We start from the raw sequence: 23,825 nt of genomic DNA, 5'->3' as shown, positions 1-23,825 counted from the left end.
GAAATAGAAATAATTATCGAAACAACATCAAGTCTCCGTAAAATAGATGGTGATTCAAAGACATTTATAATTCACGTCTGGGATAGCATTACAGGAAAATCTCTTGACTCTCAATCAGATGATCCAAGTTCGATTCCTGGTTTAGGCGATGTGATTTAACACTGATTTTTTTTTTTTTTTCAATATTATGTTATGTAAAGAATTTTTCTTTACATATTTATGAATTATAAAAAATCGAGTATGATTCTATTTCATTTTTTTTTAAAGGATAATTCGAGTGTGATCATTAAGTGTCTCGTCCGATCTCTCTCTAAAATTTTACTGTACTTAGGCTATCTCGGATGCGTCAGGGAACAAATAGTCCTAAGTACACTAAATGTTTTTGGGAAAGTTTTTAGATTATCTTTAGATAAGTAAAATAAGAACTCCCAAAATAAATAATACAAAAAAAAATAAAAGTCTAGATAGTAAATAAGTTTAGGAAAAAATAGTTTAAATAATAATGATAACAAATACGTTAAATAATAATTAATAATAAATAATTTAGCTAAATAACTATTCGGATGTTAAAATGTTAAAATAATAGTAAATAACTAAAATGATGTTCAAACAAATAAGAAATACGAATATGAAACAGATAAAAAAAAATATAGAACTTAAAAGTTAAACAATTTAAAATGAACAATTATTAAACCACGAAATTCTAAAATAATACAACTTATAAATTAATAAAATAGAAATATTTCTACAAATAATAATTAAATTTAGAAAACAAAAGAGATGCTAGATTCAAGTACATGCACATTTATTCATACGATTTTTAATAAATAAATTCTTGTTAAACAGTACGAATGTATGTATTTGTCTATGCGTAAATGCGCTTACGTATACACAAACACATAGATGATTAATAGAACATAAAGTAAGTGAAAAAACTATATTGCGCTCTGACCCAAGTAGAGGGGACTCATACGATATTTTTGAACAACTTAAGAGAGAGGGTGAGGGCCCAAGAAAATAGACAAATAATTGGACATTTGGTTCCCCCAATGAGTGGAAATTAGTAACGCCCTAAAATTCGACACCTTATAATTTTCTCAAGGAAATCCCTCTCGTTGTCCTGACATCCTAGTGTTAACATCGTAAAGTATAATTGTGAAGTGAATCAAATCAAAAGAATAAGTCAAATCAACAAGATTCATAAATTTTTATCAGGTACATTTTAAATAACTAATATTTGTGAATTTAAAAATATTGTAAAATCGTTAAATGAAAGAGAAGGGTTAACTTTGAATCACTGTGTAATAATTGTAATTATTGTAATTTAACTAATGATATTAATTTTTGATTTAAACAATATATGTATTAAAATTATTCCACGTACAATTTATTCAACAAACCTATTATTCTCAATAAATATGAAACTCGGAGTTCCCAGTCTATTAGCCTGATACGCTAGGACTAAATACTAAAATAAAACAATTAATTACCTGTAAATTAACATAAATTTTTACATAACAATTATCATATACGCGAACATTTTACGAGCTTAATACTGATTATTCTGGGTGAATGCACCTATTTTATTACATCGGATTACTATAATGAAACGGTGAATTTACCGTAATGAGCTAGTTTTATGCTAGTTTCTTGCTAGTTCTGTGCGGGTGAATTAAAGGTCAAATGTCGGTAAAACCACCGTGAGTTCACCCGCAGAAAAAAGTATTTCTCGGATCTTCAGTCGATAAATCAACAGTCAAAATTATTCACAATGACACCTGATAAAGACCGTCAAATCACGTCGTATAGAATAATGTTTGACTGATGTTTGATCGTGAATTGGCCATATTATAACTGTGGCGGTGAAACCGCTAGGGTTTCTTTTATTGAATCATATATTATGGGCCCTTATTCACTTGCTCTTACAGAAATAAAATTTACTAAATAACATCGTAATATTCGAATTGTATTCTGTAGACGGCAGCATCGTAAAAATCAAGATACTAAAAGTCTAGTCCTGGATTACGATGTAACTATTGTAATTTTTCATATAATTTTTTTTTCCGTGTATATAAGTGGGGTGTGAATGTGTCTTATTCTATGAAATTTTATTAATTGTTTGTCACGGGGCTCCTTCATTACCCGTTGAAGGTCCTCACCCTAGCCGCGGTTAGTTATCGACGGATCACGGAGCGCTGTGGTCTAGGATGCTCGCGCAGTAGAAATAAAATTTACATAAGTTCCGGGGCCTAGAAGATAAGTGTTCCGCGGGTGGGGATAATCCCACACGAGGGACGAGTGAAGTTGCCGAACAGAAAAGCGACATTGTGAAACCGGAGCCCGAGCAACCAACACGAAATTTTGGAAATACCAGGTAGATATTAATATTCCTCAGAGATTCCTGTGGAACCTTCAGAGCGATTATTTTAACTTGTAAAATTGATAATTACTGCTAGGCATTTAGCCAGCCTAATTATCCAATAAAACCGTTCTAACTATCCTGAATTTCCAGATAAAATATTGCTAAATATCCCGAGCTGCGACGCAGTGAACCCGAGTACCGAGAACACCGTGATTTTGGCGGACAAGGTTACCTCTATTAGAAGTCAACGAAAACAAAGAGAGCTGAACTCAAGTGAAGAAATCGTCAAAAAGTTCTCAGGTACCAAATAAAGTTTAACCTCGGAAAATTATTGCGTCGTCCCCAGAAACTCTAGGCACAGGCCAGGTTCCGTCTTCCAATCACCCTACTTGATTAATTAATTAATTATTCGAATTTAATTAAAATATCTAAATTATAAATCGAGGTCAAAATTAGTTAAATCAAAATTTGAACAAATAGAAAATTCAATAAGTTGGAAGAATTTCAAAATTAAAAATAAAAGCACTATACTCATCATCGTTGTAAAAATTTTCAACTTTTAATTTTACCTGATCAGTAATTGTCCTCCCTATACAAAAATGTTGAGTAATTTAGTTTTCAAGTGTATTTAAAACATCGATTTTACGCTACCCATACCTAATTTCGATTCAGGTGTAGAAAGTAAACCCGTTTCTTCAACCAAATTTTTTGCTACTCTTGACAAATGTCTTGATGTATTCATAGTTTCACAAATACGTCTCTCACTCCATTTTACAGGTAATAATGTTAAAATTTGTATTTTCAAAGAATTATCAGTTTCTTTATCGTTGAATTTATCATACAACATTTTAATTAGAGAGCGAAAATTTTCACCATCGTCATCAATCGATTCTTCATCTGAAGAAGAAAGCAAAACTTTTTTCAAGCTGTCGGATACCCGATTTATTTTATTGTTCAAAAATTGATTATCATTCAATTTCTTCGATGGAATCGGTGATTGATTTAACAAGTCTAATGCATGGTTTATTACGGGTAATTGAGTTGCAGCGCTAACTTGGGATCCTGAGCTTGATTGTGATGCTTTGGGTTCGCTATCAAATGACATGGAACCTTAAACAATAATAGTGAAACATATAGCTACTAGAAATGTATTCAAGTAACGTATAAATAATTAAAAAAACTTACGGAATGATAAGGATAATGGGAGATCCATGGCAGTTGTATTACTATCATTATCAGCCTGATCATTGTTGTCATTATTGTCACTATAGTTGTCTTCACGGTCACTTACATCAGCACTAGGATCATTACGAGCATTTGTTTGTTGCTTCACTAACTCTGAAGCTTTTTTTCGACATGAACTGCATAATAAATAATTATCATCTAATCCTAACGTTACTTTCATAATATCAGTTGCCGGACGTAAACCAATTTTTTTAAAATGAGATTCCAACTCAAAAGGATTACAACACCGATCAAATACCTTTTTGACGCCATAAAGACAAATTAAAAAAGCGCTTATAAACTAGAGAAATTATTTATTTATACAACAAATGTAATGACAATCTTTTATAAAACACTAGATTGCACAAAAGATTTATAGGTTATGTTTTAGATCTCAAAATGAAAAAGCCGCACTTTTAATCAAAACATACTAGCTTATAGCATCTAGTTTACTGGCTATAGGTAAGTCGATAATTGTTATCCCTAGTTTATCGATCTAATTGATATATTAAAATTTGAATCTTACTAAATACAGTCATCGATGAAGCCTCTAAATTGTGAATGTAATGCCGTAAAATCGTTGAATTGTATTTATCTCATTATATAAATAAAATTTATGAAAAAAAATTTTTTTTCCATTTTTGAAAATTTAACAATATTTTTTCAATTGAATAAAAAAAATAGAAAGAGAAATCGGCCCAATCTGGGTTCTACAGGGATAACTGTGGAATTGATTAAAGTTTATTTTAGAAAAAAATTAAAAAAAAATGTCGAACTTCGAAAAATCATTGATTTTTGTCAAAAAACTGACTGAAAATTCCATATGTATTGACTTACAAAAATTTTTTAATATTTTTTATCGGAAAGTACATCTAAAAACAAAAATTAAAAAAAAAAAAAAAAGGTACCTAAATGTTTAGTTTTGAAAAAGTTATGGCTATTTGAAAATAAAAAAGCCATTTTTTTGAAAAATTCATAACTTTTTTGGAGTTAGGTAAAAAAATTCAAAAAAATTCTGAGAACCGTTTTTTATAGGGTAGAAAAGGATGGAAAACTTTCGGCCAAATCGAAAAGGGTCGGGGTCAAAAGTGGTCGATTTGGCATGGAATACCCCAATGGGGTATTGGGGTATTGGAATAGATTCAACGGATCTATATATAGATCCGTTGATGCAGTTTACGATGCCATTGAGTCTGCACATTTTCCAACAGAGTTTTTAAACTCATTGGATTTACCAGGCATACCACCGTATAATTTAGGACTCATATTTGGAGCTCAGATTATTTTGCTTCGGAATTTGAACCCACTACGGCTGTGCTATGGCACGCGATTAGCCGTTAAAAAATTAGTGAACGTCATCGAAACCATTATTTTAAATGGCAAATGCCGGGGTGAAGGTGTATTACTTCGACGAATCCCTATTATACTCACAGATGTGTCAATTCAATTGAAACACATTTAATTTTCCATTAGATTGGCATTTGCAATCACTATTAATAAGTCTCAAGGCCAAACAATGTCTGTCTGTGGCTTAGATTTTAGCACATCGTGTTTGTCACGAGGACAATTATACGTGGCATGCTCTCGAATGGGCAAACCATCCAGTTTGTTTGTGTGAGCTAAAGATGGAATGACAAAAAATATTGAATACTATGTTGCACAAAAAGATTAATATTGTTGACTATTAGCTTTAGAATTCGTTGTATATACAATTAAAAAAATAAATTACAATAAATTAAAAAAAGACTATTCGGCAGCCAAAATGGGAGTAGATTTTTTAAATAACAAAGACAAATTTTTTACAATATAATATTGATCATAATATATAACTTCTGTTACAATAAAACAATTACATCAAAACAAATGCAAAAGTAAAATTTCATTAGATCTGTCTAAGAGTGTAGGAAATTTTTGATCTAGACTGATAGTGAGGTATGGAAATTAAAGTTTATTTAATTAGCGTTGAGGTGCAATTTACAAAAATTTTATAAATCATCGCATTCAGAAGTCATATCGCGATGAAACAGTGAAAGTTCCAAATTTTGAGGAATTAGAAGAATTCACATTTCTGTCATTTATAAACTATTTAATCTAATAAAATATATAAATATGCAAATTAAAGATTGCTTAATAAGCTTTCAGATGTAATTTACAGGAACTTGAGAGGATAACGTGTTCAATTGTTATCCCACGAAAATACGAAAAGAATGAAAATTTTTGCGATTTTCAAAAATGTCTTAATTGCTGTCATCCCTAAACTATTTAATTTGGAAAAATGAATAAGTATGCAAACTAATGCTTATCACATGAGCTTTCAGATCCGATTTACACAAATTGAATAAAAAATCGCATTTAATTGTTATTGCACGGGAATTCGGTAAAAGTGAAAATTTTATCGAGTTTCGAAAATTTTTGAATTGCTTTCATTAAATAACTAACCGACAGATTTGGCTCAGCTTAGAACTTAACCTCAGAAATTGTCCTAAGAATGAGTATGTTACGTTTTATTGAGATCTTCACTCATATGCCACATACGCGCACACTTACAAAAAATAAGATATATTTTCATACACTAGAATAATTCATTTTTTCCCGGGAGTCTGAAAATAAATTCCATTACGAATGAACTTTGTGAATTTTAGAGACCTTCATCATTTCTCTCAATACTACAGTCCTGTTTAAAAAGTTTACTTAGTGACATTAAAATATATTAATTTTTCGTGAGAATAAGTTGGAAACTTTAAATAAACACAGTTCATGGAGTACAGACGTGGTCATAGTTGAGTAGCTATATTATCCTCACGTGGGTCAAGGTTTGAATTTCAATGCGTGATTGATGCTTGACATATATATTATCGTCAAACTAAGGCCAAGGCCCCATAAATATCTTTTTAATTATCAAAATTGTCAAAATTTGATTTTAAATTAGATGCATTAACCATGTTCATTGAGTTTTCAAAAATTTTAGGATGATTATTATGTAAACTGACTGTAAGGAAATTTTAAAAAATTTTACGGCTTACATTCATAAATAATAAACTTTCATAGACAATTTTTTTTTCAAAAAAAAAAAAATTATATTCCCTAGTTAGAAAATAAAAATCAAAACGACTGATAATTTCAGTTTTCCATTGAAGTCACGCTGTACTTAATGCCATACTATACTTTACAAGGGCAAACGCAATATTCAGTAATACTTAATCAAAATATCAAAATTATTCATAAATTGAAGTCATTCTCATCATAAATAAAGACAATAATATCAACTTATTACATTTATGTGTATATTTATCTAAAATTGTACTATTTTTTACACTATCCTAAAAAAAAAAAAAAAAAAAAAATTTCCTCATGAAGGACGTAGAGAAAGTACATAGAGATATTGATCAATTGTTCAACACGGTTACAATTATTTGTACGGCCCTGAAATGAGCTACAAAGTCAAAAGAGAAATTCAGTGCATACAATCAATACGATCAGTTTTGCTTTGAAATTAAAATTTTACAGAAAGTATTTGTTTTATTAATGTACCCACTGAGAATAACATCTATAAAACCTATAAGTGAAGATATAAAAAAATTATATCCCATTGTGTGTGTGTGTGTGTGTATTTTTGTCACTATAAGTATGTAAACCTCCTATAACTTTTGAACGGCTTAACAAATTTTATCGCAGTTGGCGCCATTCGTAAGGGCTTGACCAAACTCATATTTTGAATACGAGTTGAACCGATTCAAACCACTACATTTTGAGAAAGCTCGAAAAAATTACAAAGAAAATTTTTTTCAAGTGTAGTTTTTTTGGAATAGTATTTAAATAGCTGTACCGATCGATTCCAAAAACTTATCAGTTCATAACATCAAAAATCCATGTCGATCGCCGCCAGCCCGGTCAAAATCCGTTGATTCGTTGGTGAGTTATCGTTGTCCAAAGAAAACTGAAAAAAGTGTTTTTTCAGAATTGTTTTGAAATTCTTTATTCGATCAATTTAAACTTAAAGATCCTTCATGAAGCTTTAAAAATTGTGTTAAATGCCACCAACCACTTGAAAATCGGTTCATTCATGCAAAAGTTATTGCAGGTAGAAAATTCAAAAAATAGTGTTATATCAAACTTCTATGAGACTTTTGAGCTCGAAGAGCTCAAAAACATCATAAAAGTGCGATTTTAAGCGCTTAGATATGGAATTAGCAGAAATGGATGGCCTTAAGGGTCGACCGAGTTTCCAGATTTTTAACTTCCCGTTAAGAAAATCGAAGATTTTCAAAAATCGGGAAGTTATTGTTTTCACCTCGTTTTTCGAAAATCGAGTTTTCATCGGATCTCGACGTTTTGAGATCCTAGAAAGCTTCCCTGACTATTCCCGCGATGGTGTTGGTATGTATGTATGTATGTATGTATGTATGTATGTATGTGTGTGTGTTTGGATGTATGTAAACCTCTCATAACTTTTGAAAGGCTCGACGCGAATTAAATTTGAAAGGCAAGTTCGAATTACACCGAAATTTCGGGTCTGATCAATTAATTTTCAAAGATGTATCATAGAATCTGAAAAACTGCGTTGAATGCCATCAACCGCGTGAAAATCAGTTTATTTATTCAAAAGTTATTGCGGTCTGAAAATTCAGAAAATAGTGTTTTATTAAACTTCTATCAGACTTTTGAGCTCGAAGGGCTCAAAAGTGTCGTAAGTGCAATTTTAAACGCCTAGGTATGGAGTTAGCGGGAAGGTGCAGGGATGGCCTTCAGGGTCAACCGTTTTTTAAATAAAGTTTTCCTAATTTTTTTTTCGAGAAAACACGCATGTTAAGTTTTTATTAATTAATACATATTATGGAAAACATTATAACTACAAATAACTATTAATATGTTATGAAAATAAAGTCTACACATTTAATCAGGGACTTACTAGTAAGATTGATTACATCTTCATGATCTCATAAGAATATAAAATTTTTCAATGTAATAAAGTTAAATAACAACTAACTTTTATTTATTTATGTCCACATTATTTCGAAAAAACGATTGTTAATAGTAGTTTGGAAGTTAGTAGTACATTAATATCCATTGTCTTATAGAAGTACATATATTGATTAATAATTGGGTTAAGATTGAAGCTTTGAATAAAATGTGCAGGCGAAATGACTCGTAAAATCGTGAACCCTCACCACCATTCTTAACATCCTCCTTTGATTCCTCGGTTGTCGATTGAAGAGTTTCTTTACTAGTGTTGCATCCCATTTTTTATTGATGTACTAACCACTGTTTGTCGACGTACAAAATTAAATTATATATCGCAATGAGTTTATAGTTTTATTTATCGAACTCTTAGTTGCTTATGAAGTTAATATTTTTATTAAATTTAATCTAAACATTTCTAACATAAACACATTTAAAAAACTGTAGTTTCAAATTTTCGAAAAAATTACAAATTTTTATTGGTATATTAAAAAATTGAGTGAATAAAATGTCACCAACAAGAAAGTATGTGAAACGTATGTATATATATATATATATATATATAATATAAAATACTATTCTACTCTTGTTAAATATACATAATTAGATTCAGAAAAATATTGTTCTATATTTAGTTTGAGCTGAAACAGAAAATTATGTAGTTAAGGATTTATCACTAAAATTTGCTACAGAAAGAGCTGAGGATTACTATTAGAAACTAATACTATTCTACAACAATCAACATGAATGTCCCGTCGATGTCGCGGGCGTACTGACTACAATTGCTTTCGACCCTGCCCTTGTGTCACGACAGTCTGAGTCAATATAGATTATTTACTATACATATCTGACTCCAATATAATAGTTTAAGCTTCAACCACCCTGCTTTTGCTTAGTCGTAGAAAATGATCGATCGATTTTACATACAAGGGGAAGTGATTCCATGTTACGCCAGCTACTTTTTAACTTGAAAAACAAATATTTTTTTTGACAGATTTTGTGAAATTTAAATGTTTTGTATGAATTAAGTTTAATTATTCATCAGACAATTGAAGAACAATTTCAGAAAATGGAATTAATTTTCTGCAAGATTCATTTATGATCTACGGGAAAAAACTGTTTTTCTTCCAATGTTGGTTTAAAGAATACAGGGTGAGAATTTTGTGGTAATATTTACCATCTATCATTTTTAATAATTACAATCCTCGCTGATAATTTAACTATTACGGATTTTTATGTTATTAGTTAAAATATTCGATAATAATTATTAAAATTGACGATGGTAATGATTACCACCACAATTTTTATGATTAATCATAAAGATAGTTATGGTTACCATCATATATTTAAAAAAATTAACAATATTTTATTACGACAACAAATAATATAATACTATTTATTATCCTATTATATAGTATTATACTATATATAGTATTATATATATATATATATATATATATATATATATATATATATATATATATATATATATATATATATATATATTGTAACAGGGTAAATTACCCTAAATCGATAAGTCGCCAGAGATCGATAATTAGTCGACTCAGCACTGGCGCGCCCCGATCTTCGGGGTCTTCCGTTTAGTAATTAAGAGGGGGGGGGTGGATTGGGTAAGTGCTCGGGAGTCGGAGAGTGACAAAATCAGAAGAGGTTTGATAGTCAGCCGCACCGGTCACTACTCAACGAAGCAGCAGGTAATTATTTTTTCACTCGTGAATTTTCGGAACGCTGCGATGATTTTTTAAGATTGTCTTTCCAATCTTTTAGACAAGATTTCTAACGTTAGTTCTGTTACAAGAAAAACTGAACTTAGAGTGAGGACAATTCCCCGGAGTGAAAAAGAATCTAACAACCGGTACCTGGAGGACTCACCACGGTAGACAGACATCGTGGACGTAGTAAGACAATTACCCAGGTACATTATTTCATTCCGTGGGTGGAAAATAGACCGCGGTTTGTACTCGGTCTATCATTCCTCTTCTTTTCTTTTTATTCAATAATTAAATCGTAGAACATTTGCTAGTTTTTGGATTAGTGATTTTCATGGGGGTTTATACCCGGAGATCACTCGATCGACCTTGCAGGGGAAATTTTTAATATCTAAAAGTTTTCAATCAATTAACTAACATCTAAGAAAATTCATTAAATTAATTTTTCAATAATTAACTGAGTAAAATTGATTGATTTTTGTCATTGAGAAAAATAGACAAATTTTTATTCGTGGAATTTTCGTCAAGCGTCAGTTGTGTGTCGCATAAATTCCAATACCCAAGGTCAAGCAAAGACTTGACTAGCGAATGTTCTAGCAATTGAAATTTGACTATTTCGACTCGTGTCAAATTTTTATAAGTTATAAGACGAGTAGAACGCTAGTGATAATGTTTTATATCAAGAATTAATTATTAAGAATTCTATATTGAGAATTAATTATCGAGGATAATATAGAGTGGAAAATTATGGAGAATATTATATTATAAGATTATTCCGTCAAGTGTGAATTTAATAATTTTGGGATTAAGTCCGTGAATTAATTAAATTAATTTTGCTCTAATTTGATAATTATCGGCGTGGAAATTAAGTCCAAGTAATTAGTTAATTGAGTCAAAAATTTGTCACAGTAAAAACTTAGTCAGAATTAATTAATTAAACTTATGTTAATAATTTTGAAGTGATTGTAAAGGTTTATATTGTGATTAAGTTAATTCAAGGCATTAAGCCTCTGGTTCTATAGAGATTAGTTCAAGGTTAATTGAAGTTAATTGTTAAATTGGAATTATTGTTTTTGCCGAATACTAATGATTGAATAATTTGGAAAATTATTGTAATTAGATTAAAATCCTTTTTTTAAATTAAAATTATAAAATTAATTAAGCGAAGTGTGGGTTATGTGTGTGAAGAATTGTATGGGTTATGCGTGATAGAGAGTATTAATAGTGTTAAGTGCGGTAGTCCTGTGGACTTAGTTTTAAGTTAAAAGTGTGTAAAGTTAGTTCGTTTTGGTAGTCCGGTGGACTTGTAATTTTAAGCTTAGTTTTAGGTCAGGTGTGGGAGACCGTTCGTTAGAAAAACAATAGGAAACGCTATAGTCATGTTACAGACTCTTACTCTTATAAAATTAAACAAATAAAATAAATAAATCTTAAAATAACCATCTCAAATAAATAAAATGAACCTAAACAACTTGAACAATATTCTCAAATAAATCTGTCATCGTACTCTAGATTATTTCCAACATAAAAGTATCCTGTAGAATCGGCTATCTAATGTCTCATAACCAAGAACTCGATTATTAACGCTCAAATTACAATAAATAAAGCGATCTCATACCTTTTTGAAACAATGTCGATGCTGAGTAACTTTTCATTTTATTTTTAACAACTTAATAAATCTGTAATTTTATCTGGAGCCAATAATAAAATGCAAAAGACTGAAACCTTAACCTGGAACTGAGAACTCTATGCAAGTCCGATCTCCTGAAGTGACTAGCGGTAACTCTCAAACGCGACTGTACTGTACGAAGTCCAAAACTCGACTGTTTTACGTGACTCACTCACAACTAAAATCTCTATAAACAATTAATTCCCAAATATTCTGAATCTTTAATCAAACCATTGAGGCTCAGAGTACGGATATTCCTTTGGTGGATGCTCTCCAGGAACTGACTACGGCTGGGATCGAAACTCAAAACTCAGTACGTAAACGTAACATAAACAAAAGTGGATAATTTGTATTCGCTAGAAATTATCAAAACTAGCCAAAACGTAACCGAAAACTTAAACTGATCCCGTATGCTTTCGTCATGTCCCTCTATGTCGGAGCGCTGGCATCTCAACCAGACTTAGGCTGACTTACCCACGTCCTCTGCAACCTCAAAACCCAAAACCAAAGATTCAGAACTCGAAACTCAAAACTCAAAATCCGAAACAAAACTCAAAACTCAAAATTCGAAACCCAAAACTCAAAACTCAAAATAACTCAATAAAACCCTTAAATGACTTGACCTTGATATTTTTCACAACTTGACTCTACTCTTAAAAATCCTAAAATCTCAACTGTAACATTAATTCTCTAAATTCACTCTAAAACTATAAACTTCGTTACTCGGCATCAACACTCACTTAATTCACAAAACAATTTTCTTTAATCTTTAAAATTATATTTTCTATGGTATTTGGCCTTGAAATATCAGCTTAAAACTACAAAAATTCGTTGGCGCTAGTGACGTTCATTTTAAATAGACCCCGGTCGTGAAAATAACGTCACAATATATATATATATATATATATATATATATATATATATATATATATATATATATATATATATATATATATATATTGTTATGTCCACCCCAAAATTTTTCTTTAAATTTAAATCACCCGCGTAGATGGAAGACTTCTCCATGCGCTCAAGCCACAATAAAATATAAGCTACGCGACTGCTGGTTGACTAGCGGGGACTTCTGCAATCTCAGCACCGCGAGTATTTAAAAAGGCGATCAACAGCCAACGCCGTGTCTTTGCTCAGTTAATTTGACTTCCGCGTTTAACTGACGGGCCCGTGTCTTGTAAAAGTCCCTTATCTTAATTTGCGCTGCACTTAAGACGAGTTCAGATTCGGTTCAACCGGCAGGCCACGTATTAGTTTTCATTATCTACAAGTCGAGATTCTCAAAGTTCTAATTTGCCCTGCACTTAGACGAGTGTTTGGTCAATAACTATAATATCTTTTAAAGCTAAATCTGCGCACTTTACCCTACGGGGGACTGGAGGACGTTAGCTCAACTAAATAAAATTCATTAATATAATTTCGATTAAATAAAATTTGTGAAAGTGTAAAAGTTTAGGTGTTTATTAAAATAAATCTTAAAAAGAAGTGAAATTCCATTCGAGTTCGTTAATTTCATAAGATAAGAAGCCCTTAGATTAAGCAGCCTAAATCCACCCTACTCCATCCGCTGCGAGAACCAACCAAAGGGCCCAATCAAGGAACAGGCGCTAACAGCTGCCCTAAAACCACGGATCTGACCATCAATAAAGTTCCTGTAACAGTAAGTACATCTACTCTCATAAAAATCCGTCAGTCTCAAACGAAGGCGTGGTAAGTTCGTATCTCGAAAACGTCCCACATAAATAATTAAAACAACGGAATTAAAACTTCCGTTGCGTATTCTTTAAACTGTTAGTCCAAACCTCCACCGTTTACGCTACCGCTCTAAAAACGCCCTTGGACATAACAATATATATATATATATATATATATATATATATATATATATATATATATATATATATATATATATGTTGTGACATGGGAAATTTTTCCCATCTATATTTCGATTATAGAGATTATTTTTATTTTAGGTATTATTTAGTCTAGAGTGTTGGCCAGGCTGATGGAATGCTGAGATTCGACGCGCCTGAGTCGCCCAAAGTGGTGCCCGATCAGAATGAAAAGCTCGAGGTAGAAATCTAGCCGAACCGCGCCAAATAAACTATTTTAAGTATGGATGTATGCGTCCGACAAAATTTACGATGTATTTGAGAGTGTGTGAGAGAGAGAGCGAGTGAGAAAAGAGACCGGGCGAACCCGCAGTTCAGTTCACAATCAACGACCAGGGAGACATCTGGGAGTGACAACGATCAACGAGGGAAACCCGGAATCGGAATCTACGAATGACAGGACGTTGAAGCAACGGGAGCACACCGAGGCTCCACCTGAACGCCGGATGGAGAAGTAAAGCGGGAATCGACCAACCATCGAGCATGGAAATTTATCCGACAACGACTGATTGGACGCGCAGCTTCTTAGCTTCGCTAGAGAAAAATCACATGTTGCTGGAAAACGAAACAGAAATTATTCAATTCTGATCTGGATACCGTTCGAGCTAGTATTGACACGCCAATAAATTTTTGTTGTTACACTAAAATTAAGCTAAGACGGATTATATTGGAATTTCATCCGCTTACGTGGTGAATTTCTTTAATTAATTAATTTTGAGTGTCGATCCCGCCGAAAGTCAGTTTCATTGTGTCATTGCCGTACACCAGAAAGCCAAGAATTATACCAAAAAGTTTTTGGTCATTCCGACAACGAAAACTTCCGTTGTGACGCCATCGCCGAGAACCTCTGCCGCCTGTCAGCACAGCCGACACCTGCTTCCTGGACTTTCACACCGTGCCGAGACGTCGACTGAACGGGGTAAGTGCGGTCGCAGTCTGTTAATGTACCTGGGTAACTTCACCGCGACCCGCGATTAAATCGAGATCGGATAGGTTTCTTACCTGTCCGAGTTACAAGCTATAATTGTTTATGTAAATTTTTTTTAACATTTGAAAGAAAAAAAAAAGGACAACTAATTACAATTGCACGTAAGTCCGAGAATAATTGTATACCGAAATTCAACAATTGTGTTGTTGAATTCCGGCTTCGGGGTGACGTCAGCCAGGTGTCCGGTGCCATTTTAATTTTTTTTGTAAACTATGCTGTTGAGAGCTATCGTGTACATTTGTCGATTTGTTTTGGTCAAAGTTTGAGATTGCCTGCCGCAGAGAATTGGCTCGACCCAAGGGCCATCTAAGAGCGCCACTAGATACTATACCTCGAGCTTTATTCCCGCGTATTGCCCGACAGGTAACAACAGTTACCGACGGTCCTGTTATCCGCCGCGGATGGTAACTGATTGACAGATTGTGCCATCAATAATCTATGTACTACGATCGATTCACTTGATAAGTTCATTTCCTTGATGCGAATTAAAGTGAATAATTTTTTTTGTTTGTTGCAATTATTCGACTGATTGCTTGTGACCTATTGTATTAACTTCATTATTGTTTAAGAAGGAAGATAATTTTTTTTGGTTGTTAATTTGTTGCGAGGCTCTGATTCGATTCGTTTGTTTATATTTTTATTGCGTACTAGCGATATTGTTCAACTTCGCGTGTGGTTGAATACGTTACCGATTCCGACTGGTCTGATTTTGGCGATTTTAATCGGATTTTGAACCATTAATTAATTAAATTTTTTTTAATTATTTTTTTTTAAATAAATTCAAAATTATGTTTGTTAAGAAAGGATAATAGAAACAATTTTTTTTTGTTGTATTGATGAATTTATAATTTGTTTGTTAAGAAAAAAAAAGCGAAACAATTAATTTTTTTTTTATTATTTTTTTTTAATAAATTCAAAATTATGTTTGTTAAGAAAGGATAATAGAAACAATTTTTTTTGTTGTATTGATGAATTTATAATTTGTTTGTTAAGAAAGGACAATAGAAACAATTTCCTTTGTTGCATTGATGAATTCATGATTTGTTTGTTAAGAAAAGAAAAGCGAAACAATTATTTTTTTTTGTTATTTTTTTTTTGATAAATTCAAAATTTTGTTGTTAAGAAAAGACAAGAGAAACAATTTTTTTTGTATTGATAAATTTATAATTTGTTTGTTGAGACAAGAAAAGCGAAGACAATTATTTTTTTTTTAAATTCAAATTTTGTTTGTTAAGAAAGGACAAGAGAACAATTTTTTTGTATTGATAAATTCAAAATATTGGCTGTTAAGAACAGAAAAGCAAAACAATTATTTTTTTTTGTATTGAGAAACTCGAAAATTTTTTTGTTAAGAGAAGAAGAGAGAACACATTTTTTTATTGATCATATTCAGATTTTTGTGATATTGAGAATTGCCGGACCTGCGTATTTGTTCGATCTAGTTCATTGTTAATTAACAAACATATTTGTAACAGTCCCTGCGCATTAATTTTTTTTTCTTTGAGCTGTCTCAATTTTTTTTATCTCTGGTGGTACAAATATTCCGAATCAATTCCTATACCCGCTCTACAAACTTTAGGATCTCTTCGACATTGACCTGCCGCCCAACGACGACCAATTGTTAACTTCCGAACCGTGGAACGTAAAGTTCCTGGCGCCCAACAATCTACGAACCAGGTAAGCCAATATTTAGGTGGAGCTCTCCGGCACTGTCGACGCCAGTGCCGTGAAAAAGCCATCATAATATATATATATATATATATATATATATATATATATATATATATATATATATATATATATATATATATATATATATTGTAACAGGCCGCTTTTAGCGTCACCTGTTAATAAGTGGTTTCCTTATTTAACTTTAATTTTATTTTAAATTAAAAAAAAAAAATTTTCCAGTTGTGAGGAAGGTCATTGGTTGGATTCGCCGCGACCGAGTCGCCCTCGCGCGGGTAAAACCGATCGAAGCTCAACTGCGCGCGAAATAAATTTAAATTGCGGTTTATAATTTAAGTTAGATAATAAGTTAGCTTTAAGATAAGAGGTTGTTCGGTAATTAGATAATTGTAATTGGTAATTAGAACAATTAGATAATTGTTCGGTACTATAGACGACTGCCATTTTACCCGAGAAGAGGATCATCGACGAGCATCATCGACGTGGGATAACCCCAAGAGAATCACCTACGACGGAAAGCTGACCCAAGAATCAAACGACGGACTGGTCAGTCTACGGGGCTGAACGAGTGGCGCAGGCGCGGAGTTGTCGAGCTGGCTGTTGAGCGAGCCAATGCTCCAGTCAATAGATCAAAATAAGTCGATATTGGACAATTGGACAGGCAGAGCCATCTCTGGAGCGTCAAGCGAATCAAGTGTCCAGGGAGAGGGGCGAGCAGCCAGGCGGGCAACAACCAAGCCATGTTTCCTTCTTCCACGTGTTCCCGCGACAATAATCGGACGCTGATTTTTTGAGGTTGCTTTTACACTGCGATTTTTCTTGGTTGGTTTTGTCAGTTGCTGTACACTTGTTTTTTTTTGTTATTTATTGATTGAAAGTAAATATTACGACGACGTGAATAATAATTAATTATCCGTGCGACGGACTATCGATAATTTTGAGCAATAACCTACGACGTGAGAGTTGATGTGTCAACTATTGTGACCGACGCAACTTCCATTGTTGGAAATTTCTTTTTTTTTGTACATCACACCGTGTTGAGACGCGGAGGTCAATTCGACATGCAAGCCGAGGACGACGGAGCCGTGCGACCCAGCCAGAACAAAATTTAACTGCTGTATTTTCCACTGCTGTAATTTTTTTGGGAGAACGACGCCTTCTACCAGGATAAGTGGTCTCGTCTTTGAAAAATCTCGTGGGATTCACGTACTCGGAAGAAGATTACGAGTGACTTAATTTTTTTTTATTTTTATTTCAATTTTATTTTGTGCATTTATTCCGGAGATTATCCCACGAGGTATTTCCGGTACCAATATTGATTGTTGTAGTGATTATTCATATTCTTGTGTATTGCTGCCATAATCCCGATTATTGAGCTTCGGTCGTGCGGGTAATGCGCCGGTTGGGAGTGTTGTGTTGATAAGGTCAATCTAAATAATTGAAGAAACTTGACGCTAAGTTTGGTTGAAAGATTTCCATGCGTATTTTGGATAACTACATTTATTGCGCCGGTGTCTTAGGTATCAAGGACACTTTATTTGTTTAATTTAATTAATTAATATTAATCAAAATTTTTGCGACGATTAATTTATTCAATTTCATTAAGTATTCGTAATGTTCAGTTATAATACCGGCACCTTCTCTCAAACTTGGGTAGGTTTTCTTACAAATATAATAATTTGTTGGCCTTGAAAAAGACCGATTGTTTTGGACTACGTAGTAGTCCTGAGATGACTTGTTAGTCACACGCTCTTAAATAAGAGCCTTTAGTAGTCTTGAGAAGTCTTATTCTCACTCTCAAAATGGGAGTGAGAATTGATTAGTTCTGAAAAGAACTGTTTAAAGTTTAGTTCTCAAAAGAACTGATTTAACGATGCTAGTCAGCGTTTGGTGTAGCCGAGATGATCCGAGTTTGTCCGATTGTTGAGTCGTGAATATACAAGCCTTGCTCGCTTGGTATCCAAATATACTGCACTGTATAGTAAGCCTTGCTCGCTTACAGTAGACGATTGGGTTCTTTCTTTTTCTTCTTCTTCTTCTTCTTCTTCTTCTTCTTCTTCTTCTGCTTCGCTCAGTAGTTAGAAGTGGACTGTGTGGTAGCTCTCCTCGCTCCTCTTTTTAAGCAGTCTGTTGATTTGAGAGGGGATTGGAGTCGGTCAATTCACTGGCCCGGCAGCTCCGATGGACTGAGTGGGGGTTTTGAAGGTAGCGGCCCAATAACAATTTTGAATAATTTCCCACTATATTAGAGTAATTTTCCACTAGCTCTCTCGTTAAGGTCCGTGCTTTTGTTAGTACCATGACTAGTTCTCTAGTCATGGTCCGTGCGATTTTTGATGTCAATTGATGATTTTGGCTTTTTTCAACATTCTCCCCCCCAAATTCTGCAGGAATGCAGAATTTCAATTAGATGACTCTTGGTGAGGAGCTAGTGGAAGAAGAGCTAACTTGACAATTGGTCGAGTGAAAATTGATGTAGCGGTCTTGAGAGTGACTACTCGAGTAAGTACATCCTTCCCTGGGTGAAGTTGAATTATTCTCGCGAGAGGCCATTTTGAAGGGGGAAGTCTTTCATCTGTTATTAGCACCAAGGATCCTAGTTTGATATCGTCTTGTTGGTTGCGCCACTTTGAGATGGACTGATGTGCAGATAAGCATTCTGCTGACCATCGGTTCCAGAATTGTTGAAATCGTTCTTGAATCCGTTGAAATTGAGATAGTCTTGACTCGTTTACGGAAGTTAGAGATGGTTCAGGTATAGAGTTGAGCGCAGCTCCTCGAATTAAATGGCCTGGAGTTAGGGCGGAGAGATCTTCTGGATCATCTGATAGAGCACTGAGAGGTCTTGAGTTGAGTACTGCCTCAACTTGTGCTAAGAGAGTAGAGAAATCTTCAAATGTGAAGCTGGGAGGTCTTGAGTTGAGTACTGCCTCAACTTGTGCTAAAAGAGTAGAGAAATCTTCAAATGTGAAGCTGGTCTCTGATATTGACAATTGGAGATGACGTTTGACAGATTTCACTGCGGCTTCCCATTTTCCCCCCATGTGAGGTGCTCCTGGGGGATTAAATTTCCAATTTGTACCATCATTAGTGAGAAGACGTTGAAGTTCTTTTGATTCTGATGTAGCCTTGGAGAAGAGACGTTTCAATTCATTGTCAGCTCCTTTGAAATTAGTTCCACAATCACTATGTAGTGTTTTGCAGATTCCTCGTCGACTAGAAAATCTTCGAAATGCCTTCAAGAAGGCTTCAGTTGAGTAATCTGAGACTGCTTCAAGATGAATTGCTGACGTTGAGAAACAGATGAAGACTGCTATCCACCCTTTGAATTTCTTTGCACCTCTTCCTTGAAATGTCTTTAATGTAATTGGTCCAGCGTAATCAACTCCAGTAGTTTCAAAAACTAATGATGGAGTCACTCGAGATGACGGTAGAGGTGCCATAAGTTGTTGTGTTCGGACTGCTCGGATTCGGGCGCAGACTAAACAGTGTTGGATAAAAGACTTGATTGGAGCTCTTCCTCCTAGTATCCAACATTGACGTCGTAGGTACATTAGTGTAAGTTGAGTTCCACCGTGGAAGGTTCGGGCATGAGCATCTGCGATGAGAAGTTCCGAAAGTTTGCATTGTCGAGGTAAGATGGGTGGGTGCTTGCTGTCATGATCAAGTTTCGAATTTTGAAGACGTCCTCCAACTCGAAGGATACCTTGATGATCTAATCTTGCAGTTAGTCTAGAGAGGGCATTTTTGCTAGGAGTTTCCCTGACATAATGGTGCTAATTTCTGATGAGAACTATGCTTGCTGGGTTGCTTTTATCCAAAATAGTTTTGCTTTCTCTAAGTCTGCTGGACCAATTGGAGATGTTGATACGTTCGAGTTGGGGATTCGTTTGAAACATGAGATGGTTCGTTGACATAGTGCTGTTATTCGGAGTAGCTTGTTAAGGCCTTTGTGAAATGTTTTTACACATGGAAGATCGATCAAGTCCCAGATTGTTGGTTGTATTACTGCAGTTAACGAGATGCCAGGTCGTTCTTCGAGATCTTCTGTTGGAGATGGAGCTATTGAGATTGGCCAATGTTCAGGAGATTGAGCTAGCCAAGGTGGACCTGTCCACCAGAGATGATGACTAATTAGTTGAGACGCGTTTAGACCTCTTGAAGCACAATCTGCTGGATTGAGTTTACCTGACGTGTATCTCCAACTTGCATTTGGAAGTGTTTGATGAATAGTTGAAACTCGGTTTCCAACGTATTCTTTCCATTTCATGGGGTTATTTTTGACCCATGCAAGTGTTATTGAAGAGTCGGTCCATAAAATACTGGGACATCTTGGAGTTCTAATGTAGATTGCGTATGCCTTATGAGATGGGCGAGAAGCACTGCAGCTGAAAGCTCTAATCGTGAAATTGTTAGCCGCTTGATTGGAGCGACTCTAGTTTTTGAGCAGACTAGAGTGACTTTTGAGTTTCCTTTATGATCAGTGACTCTGAGGTAAACAACAGCAGCCATAGCTAGCTGAGATGCATCGGAGAATCCATGGAGCTGTACTGAGTATGAATTAGCTTGCAGATTAATCCATCTAGGTATTCGAAGTTCGGTTAACTTTGAGATGTCTTCTCGAAACTTGGTCCATTGATTTACTGTATCAGGGCAAAGTTGATCATCCCAATCAAGTTTCTCAAGCCAAAGTTGCTGGAGTAGAATTTTTGCTTTAATGATCACTGGAGAGATGAGACCGAGGGGATCGAAGAGTTGAGCTACTTCTGAGAGAATTGATCTCTTGGTTATTACTGCATTTTCTGATATAGAGCTTTGAAACGTAAACTGATCATGAGTTGCTGACCAGGAGAGACCCAATACCTTTGATAGTGATTCATCGAATGTGTGAAGCGATGATTTGTCCCTGGATTGAGATGTCGAAGGAATAACAAACTCTTGTGTGTTGCTTTTCCATTTATCTAGTGGAAGACATGCTGAGGCGCACATGCCGTTGAGCTGTTGAGCTATTGTGTTGAGCTGGTCAATTGAGTCAGCTCCACCTGAGATGTCATCAACATAACTGCCTTTTAGGATTGAATCAACTGCTAATGGGTAACTTTCTTTTTCATCTTCCACTAGTTGGAATAATGTTCTGCAAGCTAAGTATGGTGCTGATCGAGTTCCATACGTAACTGTTTTTAGTTGATATTCGTGGACTTCATTCTGTTGGTTGATCCAGAGAATTCGTTGTAAGTCCCAATCATCCTGATGGACTTGAATCTGTCGAAACATCTTGACTATGTCAGTCATGAAGATGAATTTGAAACGTCTGATGAACAGCAATACGTCAAATATATCTCTTTGAGTTTTTGGACCAGCATGCTGAATGTCATTGAGTGATACTTGTGAGGTGGTTTTACATGACCCGTTGAAAACGACTCTGAGCTTTGTAGTAGTACCTTGTTCTCGGAGAACTCCATGATGAGGTAGGTAGTAGGCTTGTTTAGGTTCAGGGGCTTCCTTTGGAACTGCTACCATGTGGCCTAATATTTCATACTCATGCATGAATTCCATATACCGCTGTTTGAGAAGTCCGTCAGATTCCAGACGCTTGAGAAGTCGTTTCAAACACCGATAAGCGATGGCTCTGGAATCTCCTAACTGAGAGATTTCAGCTGATAGTGGTATTCGCACTACGTAGCGCCCTTCTTGGTTTCGTGAGAGTGTGCTAGTGTAATATTCTTCACATTGCGCGTCTGCTAAATTAAGAGATGGTTTTGTTTGATGTGGTACTTCTTCCTGAACCCAGAATCTTGTGAGAAAGTCTTGAAGCTCATCGTTTGTCACAGTATGAAGAGACTTGAGAGGGAGATTTCGTGCTTGAGATACTGCTGGTCCAAGAAAGGCCCATCCAAAGATTGTGTGAATAGCTAGTGGCTCATCTGATTGCCCTTTAATTATTGGAGATGGTTCTAGTATTTGATTAAGAGTATCAGCCCCTATGAGGATTTCAACGTGTCCAGGCTTCAGGAACTCTGGATCTGCTCTTTCTAGGTTGCTCAGATGAGACCAATGCTGGTCTGTGATGGAGACTGATGGAATCTTAGTAGTGATTTGAGGCAGGATATGTGCTCTGAGATGGACTTGTTTATGTGAGATGCAAAACTCAATGGTTAAGTTAGTTTTCCTTGAAGACTGATTACCCACGCCTAGGATTGGTATCACAGTGGCTAGTTGGTCAAGTTTTGCTTCTTTAACTAGCTTGGCTGAGACTAGTGTCAATTCTGATCCTGGATCGATGAGAAGACGAGTTGTATGTTTTTTCATGTTGGGAGACACTACTAGTACTTTGCAAGTGGCCAGGATTACTGCAGTTCTTGTGTTAATTGCTGACAAAGCTATTGCATTTGCCTGAGCAGGCAATTGCTCTGGTTGAGATGACTTATTTGCCTGAGTAGGCAATTGCTCTAGCTGAGATGACTTGAATATTTCAATTGTTTGAGATGACTTGTTGATGGTAACCTTTTGAGATGACTTGTTATATTTGGTGATGTTTGTATCAGTTTGAGATGCTCTTGATCTGAGATGTCTTCCTGGCTTGAGATGACTGCGTGGGTTTCGAGATGACGGCTGCCACCGTCATTGTGGAGCTGGCTTGTCTTTGGTCTGGGAATGTTGAGACAATGATGATAATCTTTCAGAGAAGGCTGTTGGAGGTGTTGATTTTTCCTTTGACGTTGTAAACAAACCATGTAACAATGAGTGATGGCGTTCCTTACAGAGTTTGCAAGTCAGGGTGTTGCTGCACTTATACAAGTTGTGTCTACCGAGGCAGTTGTAGCACAACCGTTCGGTTTTCACAAATTGAAGCTTCTCAGCATCTGACTTTGTTGAGAAGTCTGGACAGAAGGCAAGATAATGATTCTTGCCACAGTACTTGCAGGTGTTATTTAAGTCCTTTACCCATGGCTTGGTTTCTGGGTGAGATGACGTTCCAGGTTGCTCAGGGATGACGTGATGAACCTTTGCTGGTTGGGATGTCCTCGTTTCTGATTTTGTCTTTTTTAAAGCGATCTTGGACTGCTCCTCGATGCTTTCTAGAGCTCTAGCAGCACCAGTTAGAAAACCAGTTAACTGTTCTAGAGATGGATACTCCGTTGATGACCCAAGATGCATTTCCCAATCTTCGCGAGTTTTGGAGTCTAGATGGTGTGTCATGAGATGTACGATGATTGAATCCCACTGGTCAACTGGAAGTCCGAGAGCTTTCAGAGAGTTGGTTGATTCAGAAACGACGTTGAGAAGATCATTGAGAGTT

General features: G+C 34.8%; 4 protein-coding genes across 6 annotated transcripts in view; all 4 read right to left on the bottom strand.

Annotated features, from left to right (window-relative positions):
- Positions 1–11,992, bottom strand: part of Igl (IQ calmodulin-binding domain containing protein igloo) — a 73,285-nt gene extending 61,293 nt beyond the window's left edge. For 2 of the 3 annotated variants that reach the window (XR_012478917.1, XM_074240587.1), the window contains exon 1: positions 8,755–9,503. Coding sequence is in view for 2 of the 3 variants with exons in the window: in XM_074240587.1 (XP_074096688.1) it covers positions 8,755–8,827 (73 nt within the window). In the remaining variant the exon portion in view is untranslated. Of the gene's footprint in view, positions 1–8,754; positions 9,504–11,893 lie in introns of those variants that run through there. The other variant, XM_074240586.1, reaches the window with a different exon arrangement.
- LOC141525962 (uncharacterized) lies at positions 2,397–3,767 on the bottom strand. The gene is made up of 2 exons (XM_074240675.1): positions 3,548–3,767; positions 2,397–3,472 (listed from the first exon to the last, which is right to left on the bottom strand). The coding sequence occupies exons 1-2, from the start codon at positions 3,765–3,767 to the stop codon at positions 2,991–2,993; spliced, it is 702 nt and encodes a 233-aa protein (XP_074096776.1). The 3' UTR covers positions 2,397–2,990.
- A 6,935-nt stretch (positions 11,993–18,927) lies between the features above and the next one.
- LOC141525910 (uncharacterized) lies at positions 18,928–20,079 on the bottom strand. The gene has a single exon (XM_074240612.1). The coding sequence runs from the start codon at positions 20,077–20,079 to the stop codon at positions 18,928–18,930; it is 1,152 nt and encodes a 383-aa protein (XP_074096713.1).
- Positions 20,080–20,821: 742 nt separating this feature from the next.
- LOC141525909 (uncharacterized) lies at positions 20,822–23,150 on the bottom strand. The gene is made up of 2 exons (XM_074240611.1): positions 23,145–23,150; positions 20,822–23,029 (listed from the first exon to the last, which is right to left on the bottom strand). Exons 1-2 carry the CDS (start codon positions 23,148–23,150, stop codon positions 20,822–20,824), a joined length of 2,214 nt encoding a protein of 737 aa, XP_074096712.1.
- Positions 23,151–23,825: the final 675 nt, after the last annotated feature.

This window comes from Cotesia typhae, unplaced genomic scaffold (genome assembly GCF_013202065.1).
Source record: "Cotesia typhae breed Kobodo isofemale line unplaced genomic scaffold, CoteBio_Ctyphae contig_28, whole genome shotgun sequence".
Classification (NCBI taxonomy): domain Eukaryota; kingdom Metazoa; phylum Arthropoda; class Insecta; order Hymenoptera; family Braconidae; genus Cotesia; species Cotesia typhae.
Note: the sequence above shows the minus strand (reverse complement) of the source record. Positions and strands in the feature narration are given on the sequence as shown.

Bases quoted from the DNA above. Each gene is read 5' to 3' on its own strand.
- LOC141525962 (XM_074240675.1), bottom strand. From the start codon at position 3,767: ATGAAAGTAACGTTAGGATTAGATGATAATTATTTATTATGCAGTTCA. The intron at 3,473-3,547 runs GTAAGTTTTTTT...TTATTGTTTAAG, and splicing joins CCCATTATCCTTATCATTCC to GTTCCATGTCATTTGATAGC.
- LOC141525910 (XM_074240612.1), bottom strand. From the start codon at position 20,079: ATGTACCTACGACGTCAATGTTGGATACTAGGAGGAAGAGCTCCAATC.